This window comes from Grammomys surdaster, unplaced genomic scaffold, assembly GCF_004785775.1.
Source record: "Grammomys surdaster isolate TR1022 unplaced genomic scaffold, NIH_TR_1.0 126546, whole genome shotgun sequence".
Lineage (NCBI taxonomy): Eukaryota > Metazoa > Chordata > Mammalia > Rodentia > Muridae > Grammomys > Grammomys surdaster.
The window spans coordinates 16143488-16164593 of record NW_021621338.1 but is presented as its reverse complement, the minus strand read 5'-3'; the positions used below and the strand labels follow the sequence as shown (position 1 = coordinate 16164593).

The window sequence follows — 21106 nt, the reverse complement described above, 5'->3', positions numbered from 1 at the left end:
CTTGTTTGGAATTGGTTCTAAGGTAGAACTCTCCCCATCATTCTCATTTCACTTTTGTAGATTCTTGACCCCAAGTCAATTACTCTCATATTCCAATGTGATAGCCTATGGTTCTGCATTTATTTTGCTTTTTCAGAGGAAAGATCTCTGAGTTGTTTGACTTTCATTACTTTATAGAGTACAATTCTTCAGGAATGAAAGATTTAATTTCCTTTGTTCTTAAGTCCAGCTGTAGGGAATCAGAAGGCTATTCCAGGTGTGTAATGAGGCAAGAAGGTCCCATTATTTTTATATATTCTGCATCTTCAGAATGTAGTCTATGCCAGGAAAATGTGTAATAAATCATTCCTTTTCACTGCACCAAACAGACTTGGGAGCAGGGGGCAAAAGGCAGATTTAAATAATTTAATTATTCTCCTGATAAAGAAAGACACAATTCTGTTGGAAGGAAATCAAGTAACAGTCACTTATTGTCTTGATGCATTAGAATAGTTTGTATTTCAAAATGCAGATAATATGCATCTGCAAAGCAAAGACTAAGATTTTTGAACAGTAGAGCAACCTAGGTGCCAAAAGTTAGGAATGGAGCAATCATAAGACTCTCATGAGCATACAGAGTTAACCAGCACTGGGTCTTGAGTTTTGTGAAAACTATAGCTTCTAAAAAAATGACCAAGTAAAGGAAAACAGTAAATGAGAAAGGTGGAATCTCTGTATCAAACAGTGACTCAACGGTAGCCATAATTTCATGGAAAGATACAAGCTGAATCATATAGAAAAGATGAGATTGAATTTAAGATGTATTTCATCTGGGCATAAATTTCTCTTGAATGAAATACCTCTGCTGAAATAGATACAATTTTGGACAGTCTTTTTCCACCATCACGTGAACATACATATAAAAGCACATACATACATTTGGGAAGCACACAAAAGATCTACATGAGAGAATCTATGATCCAGGAATTATGATTAATGGCTGCCTAACTAAACGTCATCCTGTCGATCTAAATATTACACATTCTTGTTTACAGAGCCTGATTTCACATTCCCTTTGCAGCATCTATAAGTAGCTGGTTCACATGAGGTAGCCACCCATCACCATTACTATGTAACTTAGAGACAGATGGTATAGCTCTGTCATGCCAGCTCTAGGTATATGCTTTAGCATTCTGAGGAGGAAACAGAAAAAGCAGAGACCTATTGCCATGTGAGTTGCTAAACTGGTATTGTGAGAGTGTCATTGGGAGAGTTTTTGTTTGGGTCATGAATGAATGACCCAGTACCACCATGCCCCATTTAGACTCAGTAATGAAGACAAAAAATATTTATAAATGATAAAAACACATTTTGTAAAATGTCTATTTATAGTCTTTTATTTACATTGAAGAGATTAACTAGATGCCCAAGCTTTTTTGTTTTTTCTTTCCAGTAAATGAGTGTTAACTATCATTGTTATTCAAACAGCATCATCTTCTTTCTCTGCCTCTCCTCACTGTTCTCCTGAGCTAATGTACTTTTCCTTTCAATTTGAACAATGTTAAAAAAGAAAGGGGAAAACGGCAAGAGAAGGGTGCCCAGCAGATCCACCAGCTATTGGGTCTGGATTTTGCTTCGCGTTCTTTATGTCGACTATCTGATGGGTGCTCAGGTGAAAAGGAGTGGGCTTCTTTCTTGAGGAAAGTAGAAATATCACTTTGTACAGAAGGATGCATGGCATGGTACCAGTGTGCTAGCCCAATGTTTGTATACTCTAGACTATTTATGGCCAGTGTCTTCTATTTAGAACACAGGATTTGGAGTGAAATCACCCTTAGGCTCACTGCCTACTCTTTTATCTGTCTACATTATACTTCAGGCAAACTATTACATTACGACCTTTTTCAGCTTCAGAGTGATCTTGGTAATTATGTCAGGATTCTTAGAAGAATTCAGAATGATCTTAGGGGCTGAGAGCAAGCACTGGATCCACTTGCTTTTTATATCTAAGACTCTGGGTTTGAGTCCCTGTACCAACAAAACAAAAGGAATTATGATGTAAGAGCAGGAGATGAATTCAGATAAAAACTATACACTTTACTGGCAATGTATTATGTTCGCTCTTCCTGACTTGTATAATTCTGCTGAGTAATTAACAACATAGGAGACTTGCTTCTGCATGTGGGAACTGTGTATTGTAGTCCCTGTTTTTCAGTTAACGTAAACTGTTCAAAAGTAAAGTGAGGTGTGTGATAAATGGTCCAAATTGAGTGTCTTACACATTTTAGATATCTGAAGTTGGGGAAGGGCTTCACAAGGTGCACTGTACTCTGGTGTACACCCCTTCACTGTCTTATGATTTGTTTGCATAGACAGGTCTCTCTCTTTTTGCTTTATGCATCAATCTAACCCTTTCTCTACATCGACTTTCATTTTTCTTTTTTTTAATAGTCTGTTCACAGCTCACCCTTAGGTCACAAGGAGCATATATTGCTCCAGACTAATATTAGTTTATCAATTTTATTCATTGCCTTTAAATTTTACCATAATGAGTACGCAAATCTTTTCATTACTTTCAGAGTTTCAAAAGGTTGAAGTTTTAGAGAAACAATGTTATCTCCTCCAGAATGCACCAAACAGTAAAAGACAGAGCAACAAGGAAACGTTATATATATATTCCCCACTGTAGCCACTAGGCCTGGGGTGGTTTTGCTGGGATGTATATTTAGCAATAGTTTTTGCAGTGTCTAAAAATAGTTAGACAGAAGGCTAGTGTTATCAGTCTGTGCTGAAGGCTCTCTGTGTTGAAAGGTCATGTGTAAAAACAGACTTTCCCCTCAAATAACAGCTTTGGATGGGCTGAGGTAATACATGGAGTCAGATCGGAGGGAAATAGTCTTATGGTGGTCTTTCTGCTTGATAGAACTGGGTTCCTACAGGATTTTCTTGTTTCTTTTTCCCACTGCTGGACCCACTCATCTACTCAAAGGATGAAGCTACAAAGCCTTTGGCTGACTAATAGAAGGTCTTGTTTCATTCTGTTTAAAGTCAGTTTTCATAGCAAAAGTCTAGGACATCTTTGACTAACATAGTCCTTGATGAGATTTAGAAGGTAAAATTTACCATGCTAAAAAGACAATTAATATAATTCCAAGCTGCAATTTAGATTAGCTATGTAGAGCCACATTCAATCTTAAAATTTTATCAAAATTTGACAATCTCTAAGGATATTTCTGCCCTAACACAGTTGGAAAGCAAAAGGCCTCTGTTAGGGGGTAATGTAGGGATGGGAGTGGAGGGTGGTGTGTATGGCCCACCTTCTATCTCTCACCTAGGAAATAAGTCTTTTGACTTAATAAAACTGGCATACAAGCAGTAGTAGCTAAAATTAACTGACAGGGTTGGGTGGTGTGTATACACATATAAGCAAAACAAACAGAGCAATCTGTTCCACCTCGAGATAAGGATGCAAGGTAAATATAGAAAGATGAAACACTTTACCTGAGCAACATAAAATTTAGACTTAAATGCTAGCAATGTTTCTTAAATCACTATCTTAAGAAATAGTCTCACAACCCTGTGGGTTGCAGCTGGAACCCCCCATGACTCCCGGGTTCAACTGACCTCATGCAAGCTTAAATGCTTCATTTGTTCCCAGAGACTAAGCTGAAAGAGCTTCTAACTCCTTGCGGGGTGATCCTCATCACTGACCCTCAGCCTTTAGTGACCGCACCTCCTTTCTCTGGTTGGAGATACTAACGGGCCCCCTCCCATCAAAAGCAGCTCAAAGCCGGCAAGGTCTTGCTCCTGTCTCAGACACAAAAAGCTTTTTATGACTATAATTGAGAAGCTGTTTGCAGCTGCACTTTATCAAGCCGGTAACAAGAGGGCTTGGAGCCTTGGCAAAGCCAAGGTGTCTGCGAAGTCACCTTGGGAGGAGAAGAGGGTCAAAGAGGGTATGATGGAGGTGCTGACCCGGGCACAGGGACCCAACAGGAGCGCCCCTGTCCCGGGATCCATGAGGAAGGGGCAAAGGATTGGAGGGATGACCAGCAAGAGGAAAACGCTGCTGCAGGAAGACCCCTAGGCTACCCTAGGTGGCGATCAGCTGACCGGGCTGCGAGGGGGCGCCCTTGGGTGCGTCACGGGAAACCTCGCTTCCTGGGCTAGCTCTTTTTCTGTGTGCCCCTGCGGCTGCCGGCTGCCCCGCGGGTCCAGCGCAGCTAGAGCTCCACACCGGCGCTCTGACCTGCCAGGAGCCTGTGCCCGCCTAGTGCACGCCCCGGAGGGCGGGCCAGAGCGCAGCGCAGCCGCCGCCACCCGGGAGCGCAGGGAGCCCCGCAAGCGACAAGGCCTCTGTGGGCGCTGCCCGCTGCAAGTCACTCCCCGCGCCACCTAGGTCACAGAGCGAGCGGGACTTTCCCGCCTGGTTCCCCCCCAACCCCCAGCAGGGAGGCTCGTGCGCGCAGCCCTGTGCCGCAGGCCCCTGACACATCCCGTGGACATCTCCGGGCTCGCGGAACTGGATCGCGGCAAGCCAAACTGGGCCGCGGCGAGACGGGCCCCTAGTCCCAGGGCGCGGTCTCCACCTTCCCCGGCTCCTCCTCGCCAGCTGTGCTGCCGGTACCCATTGTTCGCCCCGCCCGCTTGCCCGGCGACGCTGGGCGCCGCTCCCCGGCCTCGCGGCGCACCTACCTTCTGCTGCCGCCGAGCCATGTCGGTGGGCTGCTTGGCGTTGAAGGGGTAGGCGATGCAGCGCATCACGAACACGTACAGCTGCAGCCTCTTCTTCCTCTCCTCCTCCTCCTTCTGCAGCCGCTCTAACTCTTCCTTCTCCTTCTCGCTCACCACCGACGGGCTGGGGCTGGAGGGCCGGCCGCCGCCGGCGCGGCTGCTGGGCTGCAGCCCCCCGGCCCCGCCGCCGCTGCTCGCGCCGCTACCCCCACCGCCGCCGGCGCCCACCCCGGCCCCGGCGCCACTGCCCCCCATCCCGGCGCTGCCCGCCGAGCCCTCGCTGGTGCGACTGGGAGATAGGCGCGCTCCGGACGCGGCCGAGCCCAGCACCTCCTTGCCGCTCTCCTCTTCCAGGATCTCATCCGATTCCTCTTCGCTGGACGAAGGGTCCAGCATGGTGGCGCCTGGGAGAGGAGGGGTCCCCGGTACCCCTGGCTTGGGGTGCAAAAGGTGGGGGGCGCTGGAGGCAGCCGAGGGTCGACTGTCCCGGTGGGCGCTTCTTCCTAGGTCAGGGAGAGCGAGCGCTGCTGCTCAGCTTCGGCCGCCGCGACTGCTTCCTCTGCCGGGCGAGAGCGAGCTGAGCGCAGACCCAGGAGCGCGAGGGGAGGAGGAGAAGGGAGAGGTGCGTGTGTGCACCCGAGGTGGGCAAGGGCGAGAATCAATTGCGAGCCCCGAGCCCGCAGCCGGATGCCATCTGCAGCCGCTGAAGGAGGCGCCTCCAGAAAAGATGCCGAGTGTTGCAAGCTGTCGGTGCAGCCAAGAGCCGGAGAGGCATCTTGCCGATTGGGGAGCGAGCGGCGCTTACGTGTTTATTGGCTTAACTCTCCAGTGTCCGCGGCGGAGAGGGCGACTGCAAAGGCCTAAAGGGGGAAAGTGCAGAGCACCCCCAAAACCTCAGAGTTCCACTACTTTTGACCCTCATGCCCCCCCAGTCTGCCTTGCCCCCTCTCCTATGTAGACCACCTCTCTTTGCCGTGACCTCTCTTCCCCTCCCGGGGACAAAAAGTTTTTTTTTCTCTCCTGGGTGGGGAGGGAAAATAAAGAAGCCAATGGTAACTTCTGACCAGCGGAAAGCAGGCTTTCTGCATGCGTCCAGAGGTCACACTAAGAGGAATTCAGCGAGATGTCACCTTCAAGAAAAGGTCTATCTTCTAGTTCAGACTTCTCATCTGGGGTGTGGGGACTGGGAAGGGGCAGCAGGAAAGGTAGGCATTGTGTTTGTCTCACCTGTGTAAACCTCTATTCCAGCAACCTATGCCACCACAATGTGCCCACTGTAAAATACAAATGCATCAAATTTGAGTGACTTGATGTATGGCTCATGAAGTTCAAAGTAGAAATCAAGAGGCTCCCAGACCCCAAGTCCCTAGAAGTCGGTGTATTTTCTGCTGAACCTTGCCAGGTTTCTGGTTGTTCAGTCCTTCCTCCATGAAGGATCTGAGGGAAAAAATAGGAACTCCACACACCAAATAAGACACCCCCAAAACTCGGCAGCAACAATATCTAGTGTACTGTCTCTGTCACATTGTCTTCACCCTGGGTTGTGGAACTGTAATTATCAATACAAAGAACAGATGATGTCTTCCTTCCCAGACTCCATTCTTTCTTAAGTCAACAGAGACCAAAAGGCACTGGGGAGCTGGCCAGCGTGCTGAACTTACTCAGCGACCTTAGATGCATCAGAAAAGGAACTAAAGGCGGTCATCTTTGGACCATTCCATATTAGCTGCGGTTTATAAATGTGTAGCATGACTTTAAATTTTAAATCACAACTGTTGTTCTGTGTTTTCAAATCTACTGTGAGTTTTAAGTTTTCTGATAAACCTGATTAAATATGTGAATGAACTTAAGACAAAATGTATCTATATGTCATTCCAAAACTTTCTCTTCATTTTTTGAATTAAGTAATATATGTACTGCTAGTATTTGGTTCTACCATACATCAAAGATACAACCTTTATAGCCTTTACACATTCTTTATCCATTTAACATTTTAAAATTGAACAGTGTGAAAACTTTGACAGCTTACCAGTTCTACTAAACTCTTCTGAGGAAATAAAATCTGTTAGAATAAAGATTTACCAGTTTCTCTGGAAGAGAAAACTATGGTAGGCCAGTTAGTGGATCAACAGCTGTTAGTAAGCATTTTTTGTTAATGAACTGCTTTAAGTGCTTATGGACATGGAACGTTTAGAAGATTCTCTCAAGAGTATATTCATTCTCCTTTGGGAGATACAGCATAAACATACAAAGAAGTGTGGCATCATTTATTTCAAACATAATGTCAACAAATCTAGGTTTGTAAATGGAAAAAGGTTCTCATCAATAAAGCAAATCAGAATACAGCAAACTATGTTCTCAAACACGAGAGTAAAACTTTAAAGAGGGTACATGGAGGGGTGGATATAGTACATTGAAATGGTGATTCAGAAAGATGTAATGACAGGACTCAGAGGAAGAAAAGTACAGAGTTTTGTAGAGCTCCTCTATAGGTGAGTGAAGTTGAATTATAGTACATTTGACCATACAGAGAGACTGTATTTAGCATAAAAAGAGACTGGTTATGGAGAAGGAACTGATTTGGGGAGGGTGTGCTGAAGGCCAGACAGAGACCATTGGTTAATCAAATATGTTCCCTGTAACAGTTTAGACATTTACTTATTACATAGTGAAGACAGAGTGATGTGAATTATGTCTGTATATCTGTTTGCAGTGTATAAAATGATATAATATTTTATATTTATAAAATGCAGTTTATAAAATGATGTAGTATTTGCTTGGTTTTATATTTTTGCAGATTGTTGGGGGGGAGTGTTGTTATTTATTTCAAATAGTCCTTAATGTAGAAATGCAATATCTACCTTTTATTAAAGGTAAGAATCTACAATTTGGATAGTTTGTTAGTTAGGGTATTATTGCTATGAAGAGGCATGGTGACCAAGACAACTTTTATGAAGGACAACACTAATTGGAGCTGACTTACAAGTTCTGAGGTTCAGGCCATTATCATCATGGCAGGAAGCATGGCAGTGTCCAAATAGGCAGGAATAGCATGTAAGGTGCTGAGAGCTCTACATCAGGTTCTGAAAGGAAACAGAAGAAGACTGGCTCACGGGCAGCTAGGAGGAAGTTTTCAAAGCCCACCCCCACAGTAACATACTTCTTCCAGCAAGGCCACACCTACTCCAACAAGGTCGTATCTCCTACTAATTCCACACCCTGGGGTAAGCAAATTCAAGCCACCACCTGGCTCCCATAGGCTTGTTCAAACACATGAGTCTATGGGGGGCACACCTAGCTATAGCATAATGCAAAATACATTTAGTTCAACTTCAAAAGTCCCGTAGTCTATAGCAGTCTCAACAATGTTAAAAGTCCAAAGTTCAAAGTCTCTTCTGAGATTCATCCAATCACTTAACTGTAATCCCTCCTAAAATCAAAATCGAAAAGCAGATCACATGCTTCCATCATCACAGGATATATATTACCATTCCAAAACCTCACAGTGAGGAAATACTGAACCAAACAAGACCGAAAGCCAGCTGGGCAAACTCCAGACTCTGCATCTCCATGTCTAATATCTCACATCTGATATCTTCTATCTCCAACTCCTTTCATCTTTGTTGACTGAAACTAACTTCTTCCTCTTGGACTGTTTCCACTCCCTGTTAGCAGCTTTCCTCAGCAGGTATCCCACAGCTCTGATATTTCTAGCATCTTGGGGTATCTAAGGCAACTTCAACTTTACACCTTCTTGTTCCAGTGTCTGGGATCGACATGTGATCTTCTGAACTCCTCCAAAGGGCTTGGGTCACTTCTCCAGCTCTGACCTCTGTAGCACTCCATACTCTAGTTGACTCCACTTTACTGCTGCTGCTGTTCTTGTTGATCACTCCATGGTACTCCTTGATACTAGCATCTCTAATTCCCTGGAGTCTTATACTGTAACTAGGCATCATCAATAGCATCTCACAGGCTCTCTTCATGATGTCAAACCTCAAGTTTTTTACATGATCCTTCAGTCTTAGGCCATCAACTGCAATTGGGGCTACACCTTCACCAGTGGCCTTCCCTGGCCTCTCACTGTGCCAAGCCTCAGCTATTCTACATGACACCTTCACACTTTCAAAACCAGTACCACCTCCGTGATTCTTACACGTTACCAAGTCTAGCAGCAGTGAACGCTATAACTTTTACTATCTTTGGAACATGGTTATTTGTGCTCTCAGAAGATTTCACCTTGGTGATGCTGATTTCTTCTTAATCACTGCTAATTTCTTACCTCTAACTAACCAGCATCAATTGTCCCAGTAACCACTTCTAGTCTTGATTCTAAAGTCAGAGCCACATAACCAAAGCTGCCAAGTTCTGCTGCTTGCTGGGCCTAGAACTCTATCCCCCTTCTTCTATTACATCTTTGCCAGCTTTCTGGTTTTGATGATTTCCTTCATTGACTAAACTTGGTTGTCTTAAAACTTTCTCTGTAGACCAGGCTAACCTTGAACTCAGATCTCATGGCTCTGTCTTCTGAATGCTGGAATTAAAGGTATGTACCACAATGCCTGGACCTAAGCTTTTCTTTACCTGGAACTTGCTCTGTACCAGGCTGGTCTAGAACTAAGAAATCTGCTTGTTTCTGTTGCCCGGGATTAAAGGCATATGTCACCATGCCCGGGCCTAAGCTTTTCTGGGTCACTAGGCCTCAAGATCCAGATCAAATGTGTATCATCCATGTCAAGATCTGGATCAAAAGCCTGTGTCTTCCAGCCTCAAGTTCTGGATCACAAGTGGGCCCTCCTTTTCTGGATTATAGTTCATTCCATATTGAAAGTCCAAATGAAAACAAGAACCAGGTAATAACACCTAGCATGATATAACTATTTCTTGTTTAACTGCCAACACACAAACAAGCTTAGCTAGGTGAGATCTTACTCTGATGTCAACACTCCCTTAATTTTACTTAATATCCTTGAACACAGGATTTAGATCCACTGCACTTCCTGGTGCCCCTTTAATACTTGAAACATACATACATTTTATAGTTTTCCTTTCTAACCTTGCTATGCTTGATCAGTCTTCCTGAGAGTAAATCAGAGGACAAAGTCTATGCTGGATGTTTCTGAGACTCCTTTGTGACATGCAATTAATTTGAGTCACTTCAGCTTAGTCTCATGAAGACTTTTCACACAAGGGCAAAAAGCAGCAACACTTCACCAAAACATCACAAAACAGTCTCTAGGCCACATACTAAAATTCTTCTCCTTTAAAACCTCTAGGGCCAGTCTGCCACAGTTCAAACCACTATCAGCCCCAATGTCTTCCATATTCTGACTAGGATGGCCCATAAAGCCCCACTTACAGCATTCCACTACCTTTCAAATTCAAAGTCTCAACAATCCATATTCTTTCAAACAATAGCATGGTCAGATCTATCACAGCATACTTGAGTCCCTAACACCAACTTCTGTCTTAGTTAGGGTCTTATTGATATGAAGAGACACTATGACCAAGACAACTTTTATGAAAAGCAACATTTAATTGGGGCTGACTTATAGGTTCTGAGGTTCAGACCATTATCATCAGGAAGCATGGCAGTGTCCGGCTAGACAGGCATGGCATGCAAGGAGCTGAGAGTTCTATATCTGGTTCCGAAGGCAAACAGAAGACTGGCTCATGGGCAGCTAGAGGAGGTTCTTAAAGCCCACCCCTACAGTAACACACTTCTTCCAACAAGGCCACACCTACTCCAACAATGCCATATCTGCTAATAGTGCCACACCCTGGGCCAAGCATATTCAAACCATCACAGATTGTATATGACATACTGTTAAGACAAACCTGCCAATATGTACAAAGAAATTCTCCAAAATATTAGAGGCTTAAGATATGTCTTTCAAAATCATGTCTTAGATCAGTAAAGGTTAGTTCACTGGCCTTGGAGGTATTATAACTTCAAGAGAGCTACAGACAAGATATGCCATCCAAAACTCCTTAGGAAGTTGACCTAGAGATCACAGCTTTTCTAAATGAAAATTTGATGAACAAGTAAGGGAACAAAACTTAGAACTCAGCCAAAGGCTCTTAAGTTTTGTCTACTTTTTAATGTCTCTGTTTACATGATAATATGATTCTACTGTAAATACCAATGCACTCATGCAATTAAATATTCAAAGGAGCCATGTCAGGAGCATACATTTTTCGAATCCTGTACTGTTTGGCTTTGTATGAAACTTGGGAAACCTTAAAGTGATAGAATAACTTTTAGTAAGGAGTATAGAAAGATGTATAAGGAAGGTAGAAGTTGTAACATTGAATTTAGTAATCTCATGTATAACAAAGTCTAGAGGAAATGAAAATAAGAGAGACACTAAATCAGGGGTTTCTAACATATGCCTTAAAGATCTTTATTCTCCTCTGCAGTTTTTGTCATGATTGAAGTAAGAGGCTACACATTGAGAGATATTTTAGGTAAAGGCAATCACCTCCTTATGTGGCTAATAAAACATGTTTCAAGTAAAAACTGATTTTAATTTTCATTTTGATGTCTTGAGGTTTGGTTATCAAAAGGTAGCATTTGGCCAACATAATCTTTTTTAAAAAAATATGCTAATTTTGATTTTAGATGTATACATTTCATCTAATCAATATTTTCTTTAAAATTTTAAATTATATGACTAGCACAGAAGATCTGAATGTTAGTTTACTCAAATCTGGTGGTATGTCTAATATCAAGTTAAATGATCAGGTTCTCTGTCTCTCAGCAAATGAATAAGCCAGACTCAGTGGGGATGACAGTATACAACACACCCCAGCCCCCAACCCCACACCCACACCCACACCCACCCCCCACCCACACCCACACACACACATAAACTTGAGTGATGTTTTAGCTATGAATGTTTTTTTCAAGCAATGAAAGAAAGCCTTATAATAAATAGGTAGGTAGGGTTGGACACAAACAATTAGGAAGGAAAATAAACAAAACCTCATAGTGAAAATGAACAGATCCCAGGTTACAGAGGTTTGCTTTTTTCTGTAAATGAGCTCCTCCCTTGTTTTAGGTACTATTGAGGGTTTAGAAAATAACCTATTCCATTTGGGAAATCATTCTGCACTGTCTGTCCTTATCATACAGTGGTTCTCTCTATAAGGAGACAGTGACATGCTTTCATTATGTATTAACAAGTCATACATAATGATTTACCATAGGAGCCAAAGGCATCTATAAGAACTAGGGTTTGCATTGTAATGTGTGGTGTATTTCTCTCTGTGTGTCTCTCTCTGTCACTTTCTATCCCTGTCTCTCTGTCTCTGTCTCTGTCTCTCTCTGTCTCTCTCTCTCTCTGTTCCCTTATCCATGTGACTGTAGAAGTCACAGATCGACACTAATTGTCTTCTACAATAGCTCTCCACCTTACTGTTTTACATAGGATCTCTAATTGAACCTGGGTCTTGCTATTTCAGTTTGATTTTAGCCATCAAGCTACTGGTGTCCTTATATCCCCACACCCACAATGCTGGTGTTACAGACACAGGTTTCCACACACGACTTTTACATTGGTGCTTGAGATCAAAATCAGCAAAGACTTTACATAACTGAGCCATCTCCCCAAATTGGAATTTGTTATATTTTAGTCAGGTACTTAAAGGTATACAAATCTTATTCTTTCATTGCCCTTTATCTTATATGAATCTTAAGAGAGATTCACAAAGAAAAATTGTATATAAACATCATAATGCCGTTACGATAAAGCTGAGACAAGGCTTGATGTTCCCCAGCATAGAACTCTAATAATGTTAGGATAAACTGAATAATTTAGCTCTTGGACCTGAGCAGAATCTCTACCTTCAAATGCTAGGATTTATAGTTTGGAATGCAATCATCCTCTAATCAGTCGTAAGGTATAAAAAAAAACTGAAGTAACAATGAGCACAATTAGGGATATTTGCAAAGAAGGAATAGAAAGGCTTGTTCAAAGACTTCAGGTCTGGAATCCACTTAACCCAGTGATACAGAAGAAGACAGTAGAAGAGTCCTAGAAATACATGGGTGATACATTAGTTTCATTTTCACTACTGTAGTTAAATGCCCTGATGAAGGCAACTTTGCTAACACTGAGGATACAGTCCATCCAGATGGGGAAGATACAGTGTCAATATTAAGAGCCTGACTTGGACACTGTGGCAGCCTCAGTCAGGAAGCAGAAAGTGAACAGGAAGTGGGGCTGGACTATACAGACTTAAGCTAGTTCCCATTGTCTGATTTCCTCAAGTGAGGCTCAACCTCCTACAAGTAGCATCACCAGCTTTGGACCAAGTGTTCAAACATATGAACCAATGGGTACAGTTCGCATTCAAACTACAAGAGGTTTCAAAGCCTTTCAACCGGAGATAGTTCTGCTCATGAACAACTCAACTGGCAGCTTCACCTGTGAGACTTGATTGCTTTCCAATCTTCTTGAGGAGGAGGTTTAACAGTGTAGATGAGAGGAAATATTCACTTTTCCTCACCCATTACTAGATTCTTCACTATACATAATACAAAGAAACAACAATAGCAAAGACATAAATATTTGTGCAATATAAATTCTACATGACACAAGAGCTTTCACAAGTGAAGATCCAAAGAAACAAGAAAAACTGTATTTTTATGTTTAAGCTTGAGGACGTTCTGACAATCACATAGAAGAATCACTGGACAAAGGGATCTGATCTGATGGCAGTGAGCTGGACGAAACTTGACAAGGCCTGTTGGCTCACTCTTCTCTGTGTGCCTTCATCGGCAGGTGCAGGGACATTCCTGTGGACTCATCTTACCTGGAGTTGATGTGACTTGCATTAGAAGAAGTAGAGAGAATTCCAACTAGATATATAGCTTGCCTTAAAGAAATACGGTGAAACCAAGGAGATACCCTCCTGCTTCTGTTTTCCTCAGATGATGAAGAGCAAGAAGTCTTTTAGTACCCTTAAAGATGTCGTAACACAAAAGGCATCCTAGAGACTCAGACTCTTCACTCCTGATTGTTCTCCAGCTATCGATCTGAAAGATGCCCTGCCTTTGTCTCACAGGAGCAAACTTCTTCCTGGTATTTGTTCAAAACTCTGGCACCACTCTTGGTAATGTCCTTGAGGGGATGGCAACCTAAGAGATGGGTGAGAGCACAGCCTAGCCTGCAGCAAACCTATGCAAAATCCAGCAGACACTGGGATGCTGTTTGTAATCATATTCTATTCTAAATGACATGGCCAGGCACTAGGAAGTTGAAAGGGGAAGGGAATGTGTTTACTAGGAACAAAGGACAAACATTTGCTTTTTAAAGAAGATACTGCGAATTTGCAGCCTAGACTAGGCTCTGAAGACAAACACTGTGGCCCCTGCACAAGTTTTGCAGGGGGTGAGTAGTTTTTTTGCTTGATTGGTTGGTTTTTTTTATTACATATTTAATGCCTGTTCCTTTTTTGACTCACTCTCACATGCTACTCTCCTTTTATATTATTGGAAGGTATAAGAATAAGGAAGAGACTGAAGTAAACTGACACAGTGACAAGCAGTTAGGATGATCAGGACTCTAAGGAGGACCCTTAGAGTATAACTTAGAGTTTCTATTACCACAATAAACATCATGACCAAAAGGAATATGGGGATGCAAGGATTTATTTCACCTTCCAACTCTCAGGTCATACTTCATCCCTGAGGTGATCAGGACAGGAACCTATTGGCAGGAATTAAAGTGGAACTTGTGGAAAGACTTTACTTATAGTCTTGCTTTCCATGGCTTGCTTGGGTTGATTTCTTACTCCATCTTGGACAATCTGCCCTGGATTCCCACTGCACAGGATGGCCTGTGCTGTTGTGTTTTCCCATATCAATCATTAATCAGAAAAATACTCAAAAGCCTTGCACATATGCCAGTCTGACGGTGGTATTTTCTCAGTGGAAATTCTTCTTCCCTGATAAGTAGCTTGCGTTAAGCTGATGTCAACCCAACCAGACAAGGGAATATTTGAGTAGGCACGTCAATTGTCACAGAGATTTTCCACCTTTTTCTCACAGGGTTTACTTGATGGCATAAAGTACGACACACAAACTTTGCTTGACTGGTGATGATCAATCAGCATTTCAGTGATCTCATCATATCAAGAGTGATTTGTGTCAGATGATATTCTATGCTCAAAGTCAGCTCACAGTAAGACCTGTAAAAAGTTAGACTAATGTTATAAGATTGCATCCAAATTTTCAAAGCTATTTATACTGTCAAACAACAAAGGGGAGCTGTGAGTCACTAAATCATTTCTATATCGAAAATTTTAAGCAGTACATTTTCCATATAATGACCAGTATGATTTGGTTAGTGGAAAGGGAGAAAAGCAACAATATGTGTCATAATACTCTCAGACAATTAGTTGAGTAACCAATTAAAATAGATAATCATATTTCCAATTCATATATATGCATGACTTCTGGTGATGTCACAGGTTACATGGGAATGATTTCATCACAAAAGAGCTCCATCCCTGGGTTCTGATACATATTCAGGGTTGTTTAGGACAATTGATTCTCTATGACTTGCAGATGTTTTATAAGATAGGTGATAAAAAATGATGGATGTTCAAACTGTGCCCAAGCTGATAAAATGTGCGTGAATTTAAAATTGATTTCCCATGGCTAGAAAGATGGCTCAGGGGTTAAGAGCACTAAATGCTCTATCAGAAGAAAGTTCAGTTCCCAAAACTTCAGGCATCTCACAAATACCTATAACTCTAGCTCCAAAGGATCCATATTGTCCTCTTCTGGGCTACTTGGGCACCTGTACACACATGTACACACACACACACACACACACAGACACACAGACACACATTCAAATTGTTCATGATGATGATAAAATTATTTTTCCATAGGAATAACTAGTTACAAAATTAAAAAGTCATTGGATTTTATTAATAATTTAAAATTTCCTTTAAATTTTCTCAGTAGCTTGGTATCTTAGTGATACAGGCAAAGTTCTGACATCTTTATAGTTGTCTTTATGGTCTATAATTACCAATATAGTCTCAATGCCAAATATTTGGTTTCCATAGTTATCTGTTATTGCTTTGTTTGGATATTTATTTAACTACTTTTTAAAACTTAATGTGTATGGATATTTTGACTCCATATGTCTGTGTGCTACTAATGACAAGACTCAGCTTGTTCACAGTTCTGAGGAAGGGTTGTTTGAGAGTGGTAGAAGAAACTACTTTGCGTCAAATCATGGGTACAAGCTGACAACAGGTATTCTGCTTGAGACAGCTTTCTCTGAAGATCTCCAGACAGCTCATCTGGATAGCACAGTTCTCTCAGACTAAAGCCCTGTCTTTTATTTACATATTCATTCAGTCATTTATTCTAGGTTCATCTTTGATTATCTCACAAATAAGCGTTCTATGACCCCCATCCGCCTGATTCTTAGAAAAAGACAGCAAGCACATGTTTTTTTAAGCATTGCAAATGAATTCAGAGATCTGCCTGCTTTTTTTTTTTTTTTTTTTTTAAGCATAGACAATAAGCTTAGCTTAGTAGGATCCAGCCCTGAGATTAGCATTCCCACCATATCTGGGCCTGGACCTAAACTTGCTCTGTCCTAGGTTGACCTTGAACTCAGATATCTGCCTGGCTTTGTAAGCACAAACAATAAACTTAGCTGGATGGGATCTTGCCTTTCAATCGCCACTCCTCAAATCTATTTATCTCCTTCCTTAATATCTTTCTGACAAGCTGGCTCATAGTGGAGCTGCTTTTGTTCTTTTAGGTCCCTGAATCTTCTCATATAATTCATATTGCATCCTTATATTTTGCATAGTTGAGAAATTATATATTTTTGAACTCATGTTTTCAAAGTTCTTTCCCACAGCCTTAAGGGCTGTCCTTAAGGTCACAGTGTTTACCGTTTTTGCTAAGGACATAGACATATCCTTGCCTCACAGACTCGTGCTGCTTCTATCATAGAATCATTAACCTTGGCAGGGAGAACATTCCCTATAACCATGGTAAGGAGAATATTTCCCAAAAGAGGAACATGAAGTGTGTGTGTGTGTGTGTGTGTGTGTGTGTGTGTGTGTGTGTGTGTTTAGCTTTTGCTACCCCACCTTACTGTTCTGGGAACAGGTTGCACTACCCACCTCCACCCAGAGAATACTGGATTTGTGGATGAAAACCACAGATACAAACACATTGCTCAATTTTAACCTGTCTTACTGGCTCAATTGCTGGGCTCTTCTAAGTCTTCTTCAGCTATGTCTTAGCTCAGCACCTCTCAATCTACCCTCAACTTTATTTGTTCAATTACATTTAGTCCCTAACCTTTGGCCGCTCTGCCCAAGATCTCTCATGGCTCCTCACCTTTTGTCTCTCAAAACATGGGGGACACTTCTCTCCTCCTCTGCATCTGATTGCCTCCCCTGCTGGGACCTGGAATATTATGCCTGAGTTTGTGTCCCACTGATTTAGAGAACTACAAAAAGAGATATAACCAAGATTTGACTTCTGCTGAGAAGTCAGATCATATTGGAGAAAGCTTTGTAAATAAACATTCTACTTTGTTATTAAGAATTTAACCTTTCATCTGAGAGAGAAAGAGAGAAAGAGAGGGAGAGGGAGAGGGAGAGAAAGAGAGAGAGAGAGAGAGAGAGAGAGAGAGAGAGAGAGAGAGAGCGCTTTATGAGAGATAACTTGCAAAAACATATGAAGTTATCATTATAGACAATCAAAATTCATGTAAGGAAAAACTTGTTTGCCAATTGACAACAAAAGATGATATCATCAGTCTTATAGTGAGGATTACATCCCTGGCAGAAGAGAAAGAAGAGGCCATTCAAACATTAGTTTTTGAGATGTCAGCTAAATAGTTTTCAGAAAGAGCTCCCACCAGCTTGTATTTGCATAACAAAAGATCCCCTACCTTCCTGTAGTCTTATTTGCAGACCCCAAGTGGAATATTTATTAAGTCTAGATGCAATTAAAACTTTTGTGAACTGTGTGTTTGATCATGAATAGGGGTGTGTCAGAAAGTCTGTGAGCTGAAACATAAAGCGACTATACAACAAAGCATTCCTATCTTATATTTAGCAATGACATTCAAATGACAAAAAAGAGAAGATCTTGCAAAAGATGGAGTTTCCCATTGAGTGTGCTCATTGCTGATCTTGGTTTCTTTGTTTATTGTTCTCATTAATTTGGCTAACTAACACATGCTGTTGAAAGATCTGCTTCAAACATGACAAAGGTAGTCTTGCTCTAACTGAAGCTGTCTGGATTCTAAAAGTACTTTCATATGAAAGGAAAATACAGTGAATGCTCAAATAGTAGTATGTGCTTCATTAGCATAACAAAAGCCACCCTGCAGATTACTACAGGAATATGCTATAAAGTCTAAGCTTTTTCTTCCACTTCAGAAAATTGAAAGGCTGTCTCCACTCACCTTTTGCTCTTCTGAAGTAGGAATTCTTTTAAAACTCTCTATATTTTAGAAATATTTCAAAGGGTGTTTCTTAAATGGTTCTCCAAGCTGGAGAGGTGATGGAGGTGTGGGTCAAACAAGGTAATTTCTAACCAAAAGAATGGCTTAAACAATTACATAATTTATTTATAATCTATAAAAAAATCATTAAGGGGGTACACTTGAGTGATTTGAGAAAACGACAACAAATTTCTTACTCCAGCAATTTTATAAATTAAAATTTTCCAAGAAGACTCTCTCGTCTACCTGACCCTGTTTTGCTTTGTGAAAGCAAAATATAGCGACTGGGAAGAAAGAGGGAAGGAAAACAATAATCTATGTTTTCATGTTCAGGGATTATTTGATTCCCTGGTAGGCTTGTCTTGCTTACTTATAATCATACCAAAATATTCATAATTTAAAAATTGGCAGGAAATGAAGCAGCAACCCTTCTGTCCCTGTTGGAACATATTACTGAGTTGGGATTTTTCTCCTTCCCTAGAGAGTCATTTTATCATGTGCCAATCTCAAAGTCTAGGGATGCAAAGAGAAAAGAATTGTATGAGAAACAGCAAGGCAAGCCAAGAGTCCCCTGAAAGTGCACCCTAAGACTGCAAAAGCATTTCAGTTCTAGTAATTAACATACATAGATGTTTTTACATTTCAGATGTTCTCCCCTTACCCAGGAGGGGGCTCTGATACTTTTACCAGTTTTAGCAAGTGGGTGAGAATTGTTGAATAATCCTGAAGTTCAGAATTTGGCTATCCATTCATTGATTTAGCAGACACACCCTTAGCCCCAAGTATGTATCAGCTTCTGGGCTGAACCCTACAAAACCGAAGTGAAATGGGCAAATTGTCAGCTTCTGAGCAGCTTTCAGTATGGTAGGAATACAGAGAATAAGAGGATAAAGGTAACAGTCTGTGGAATATTCGACAACAGAGCTGTGTCTTGGGTGCCATGGGGCCCCCTGGGAGGAGTTCCAAAAGTGGGACTGGGAAGCAGAATGAGAAAGCAGAGAAGCATGCTGACAGTGGCTATGATCCAATGTGTCTCAAAGAGGAAAGTGCCAGGAAAGGGAATCTGGGTGGTATGGGATGGGGTAGGGTAGGGGAGCCTGTTCTTGCTTAAGTAACCCTCCATGATACTGCCAAAACCATTTGAAATTAAAATCTTTTCTAGACAATGAAAACAGAGAAGGACTTGGAGAGTTGAGCAGAATTGCCCACTTGCTAAAAAATGGTAAAAGTATCGGAGCCACCTCCTTACAAAATCTAACTCAAATGACAAGGGACATTATTTTTAAGAGTTAAAAACATCTCTAGATGTTAATTACGAGAACTGAAGTGCTTTTGAGGTCTTAGGGTGCACTTTCAGGACATTCTTGGCTTGCCTTGCTGTTTCTCATTCTCTGCTTCTGGAAGCAGACAGATCTATCCTCAAACCAAGTGTTTCCTAGACCAGATTGATTTACTCCAGTCTACTTCTTCATCCAAGTTTTAATGTTAACTTTATCATGTCTAAGATTAAATAACTGTCAACATTCCTGCATGTGGGGGTATCAGGGATGCTAACAGTAGAGAAGGTTAAAGGTAGAGTCAGTAAAAGTGATACCTGTCATGTTCACTGAAGGTGCCTGCTAGCCCTAGGCAGATAGATACTAACTGGCAGAGATGGCTAACTTTGTAAGTCTATCTGCAGTAGTTGGGGGTGCACAGACACTAAAAGTTCCTTGTGAGTGTCTGTGAGGGACTTATTGGATGAGATCCACATCTGAGTTTCCCTACTGCAAGTAGGCCTCATCCAGTCTAGTGAAGGCCTAAGCACACTGCAGAAGCTAGGTCAGGAGGAGCTTTTCCTGCCTAACTGCATGCTCTGGGCCAGTGGCTTTCTTCTGCCCCCATTTTGAGCACCTTTGCAGCTAATGAGGCTCCAACATGCTGGTGACAGATCAATAATCTCCACCTGAGGTCTGAGGGGGAAATAAACAACATATCCAGTTGCTTCTGCTCCTTTGAAAATACAAACATGGTTTTTTTTAGACATTTACTCTCATTTTTTCCCAACAAGTGCTCATAGTCTTTATTCAAAGCCAAACTCTTTGATATGCCAGTATTCTCTGAGCAAATGAATGTATAAATTCAGCTATTATTTTATTATAGATAAAAATCATATCTAGCTTGTAGTTTGATTCCTGGTAGTTACTATGGTTGAAATTTTTAAATTTAAATCCCTTTGCCACACAAACCTGCATCCAGATCCTGGTCATATATGTTCCTGGTCCACTCATGTGAGTTACATCATTTAGGTGAGTTACTTTATTTCAGAATTGATTTTTCTTGTTATCATCCTTATTTCCTATGATTATTCCAAGGATGAAGTAGCAAGGATTATGGAATGTAATTATTGAAGCCTGTCGTCATAACCATTGTCTGTTTTCCTACACTCTTTAAGAATATAGTCACTGCTATTAAGGGCTCCCTTGATGTTTGTGTGTGTGTGTGTGTGTGTGTGTGTGTGTGCCTTTTTACTTTTTGTGGTACCTAGGCATTGAATTTAAGACCTCAAGTATGCTAGGAAACTGACTAACCACTAAGCTATATTTTGACTCCTATTTTTCAACAATTTCAATGGAATTATCATTTTAAAGGGGCCTAGTACTCAAACTTTTAATTCTCACTGTTATGACACAACCCGTGCTCTAAATAACTTGAGGAAGGAGGGTCTTACTTTGGCTCATGGTTTCAGGTTGGCCCTTATTTTGTGGCTTCCTGGAGTATGGGCCTCACATGTGGTAGAATACCATGACAAGAGAAGCATTCAGCATGGAAATACAGAGATCCAAACAGGAGAGATAATAGGGCCCAGTTGAAGCTCATTAAAGAAAAGCAATTTCCTTCTGTTTAAAAGAATG

General features: G+C 41.6%; 1 protein-coding gene across 11 annotated transcripts in view; it reads right to left on the bottom strand.

The window, feature by feature from the left end:
* The window catches only part of Cadps (calcium dependent secretion activator), a 434854-nt gene extending 429356 nt beyond the window's left edge, over positions 1-5498 (bottom strand). For 7 of the 11 annotated variants that reach the window (XM_028760517.1, XM_028760521.1, XM_028760519.1 and 4 more), the window contains exon 1: positions 4675-5473. In XM_028760517.1, coding sequence (XP_028616350.1) covers positions 4675-5109 — 435 coding nt within the window. In that variant the 5' untranslated portion in view covers positions 5110-5473. Of the gene's footprint in view, positions 1-4674 lie in introns of all 11 variants that reach the window. The other 4 variants (XM_028760520.1, XM_028760518.1, XM_028760523.1 and 1 more) reach the window with 2 other exon arrangements.
* Positions 5499-21106: the final 15608 nt, after the last annotated feature.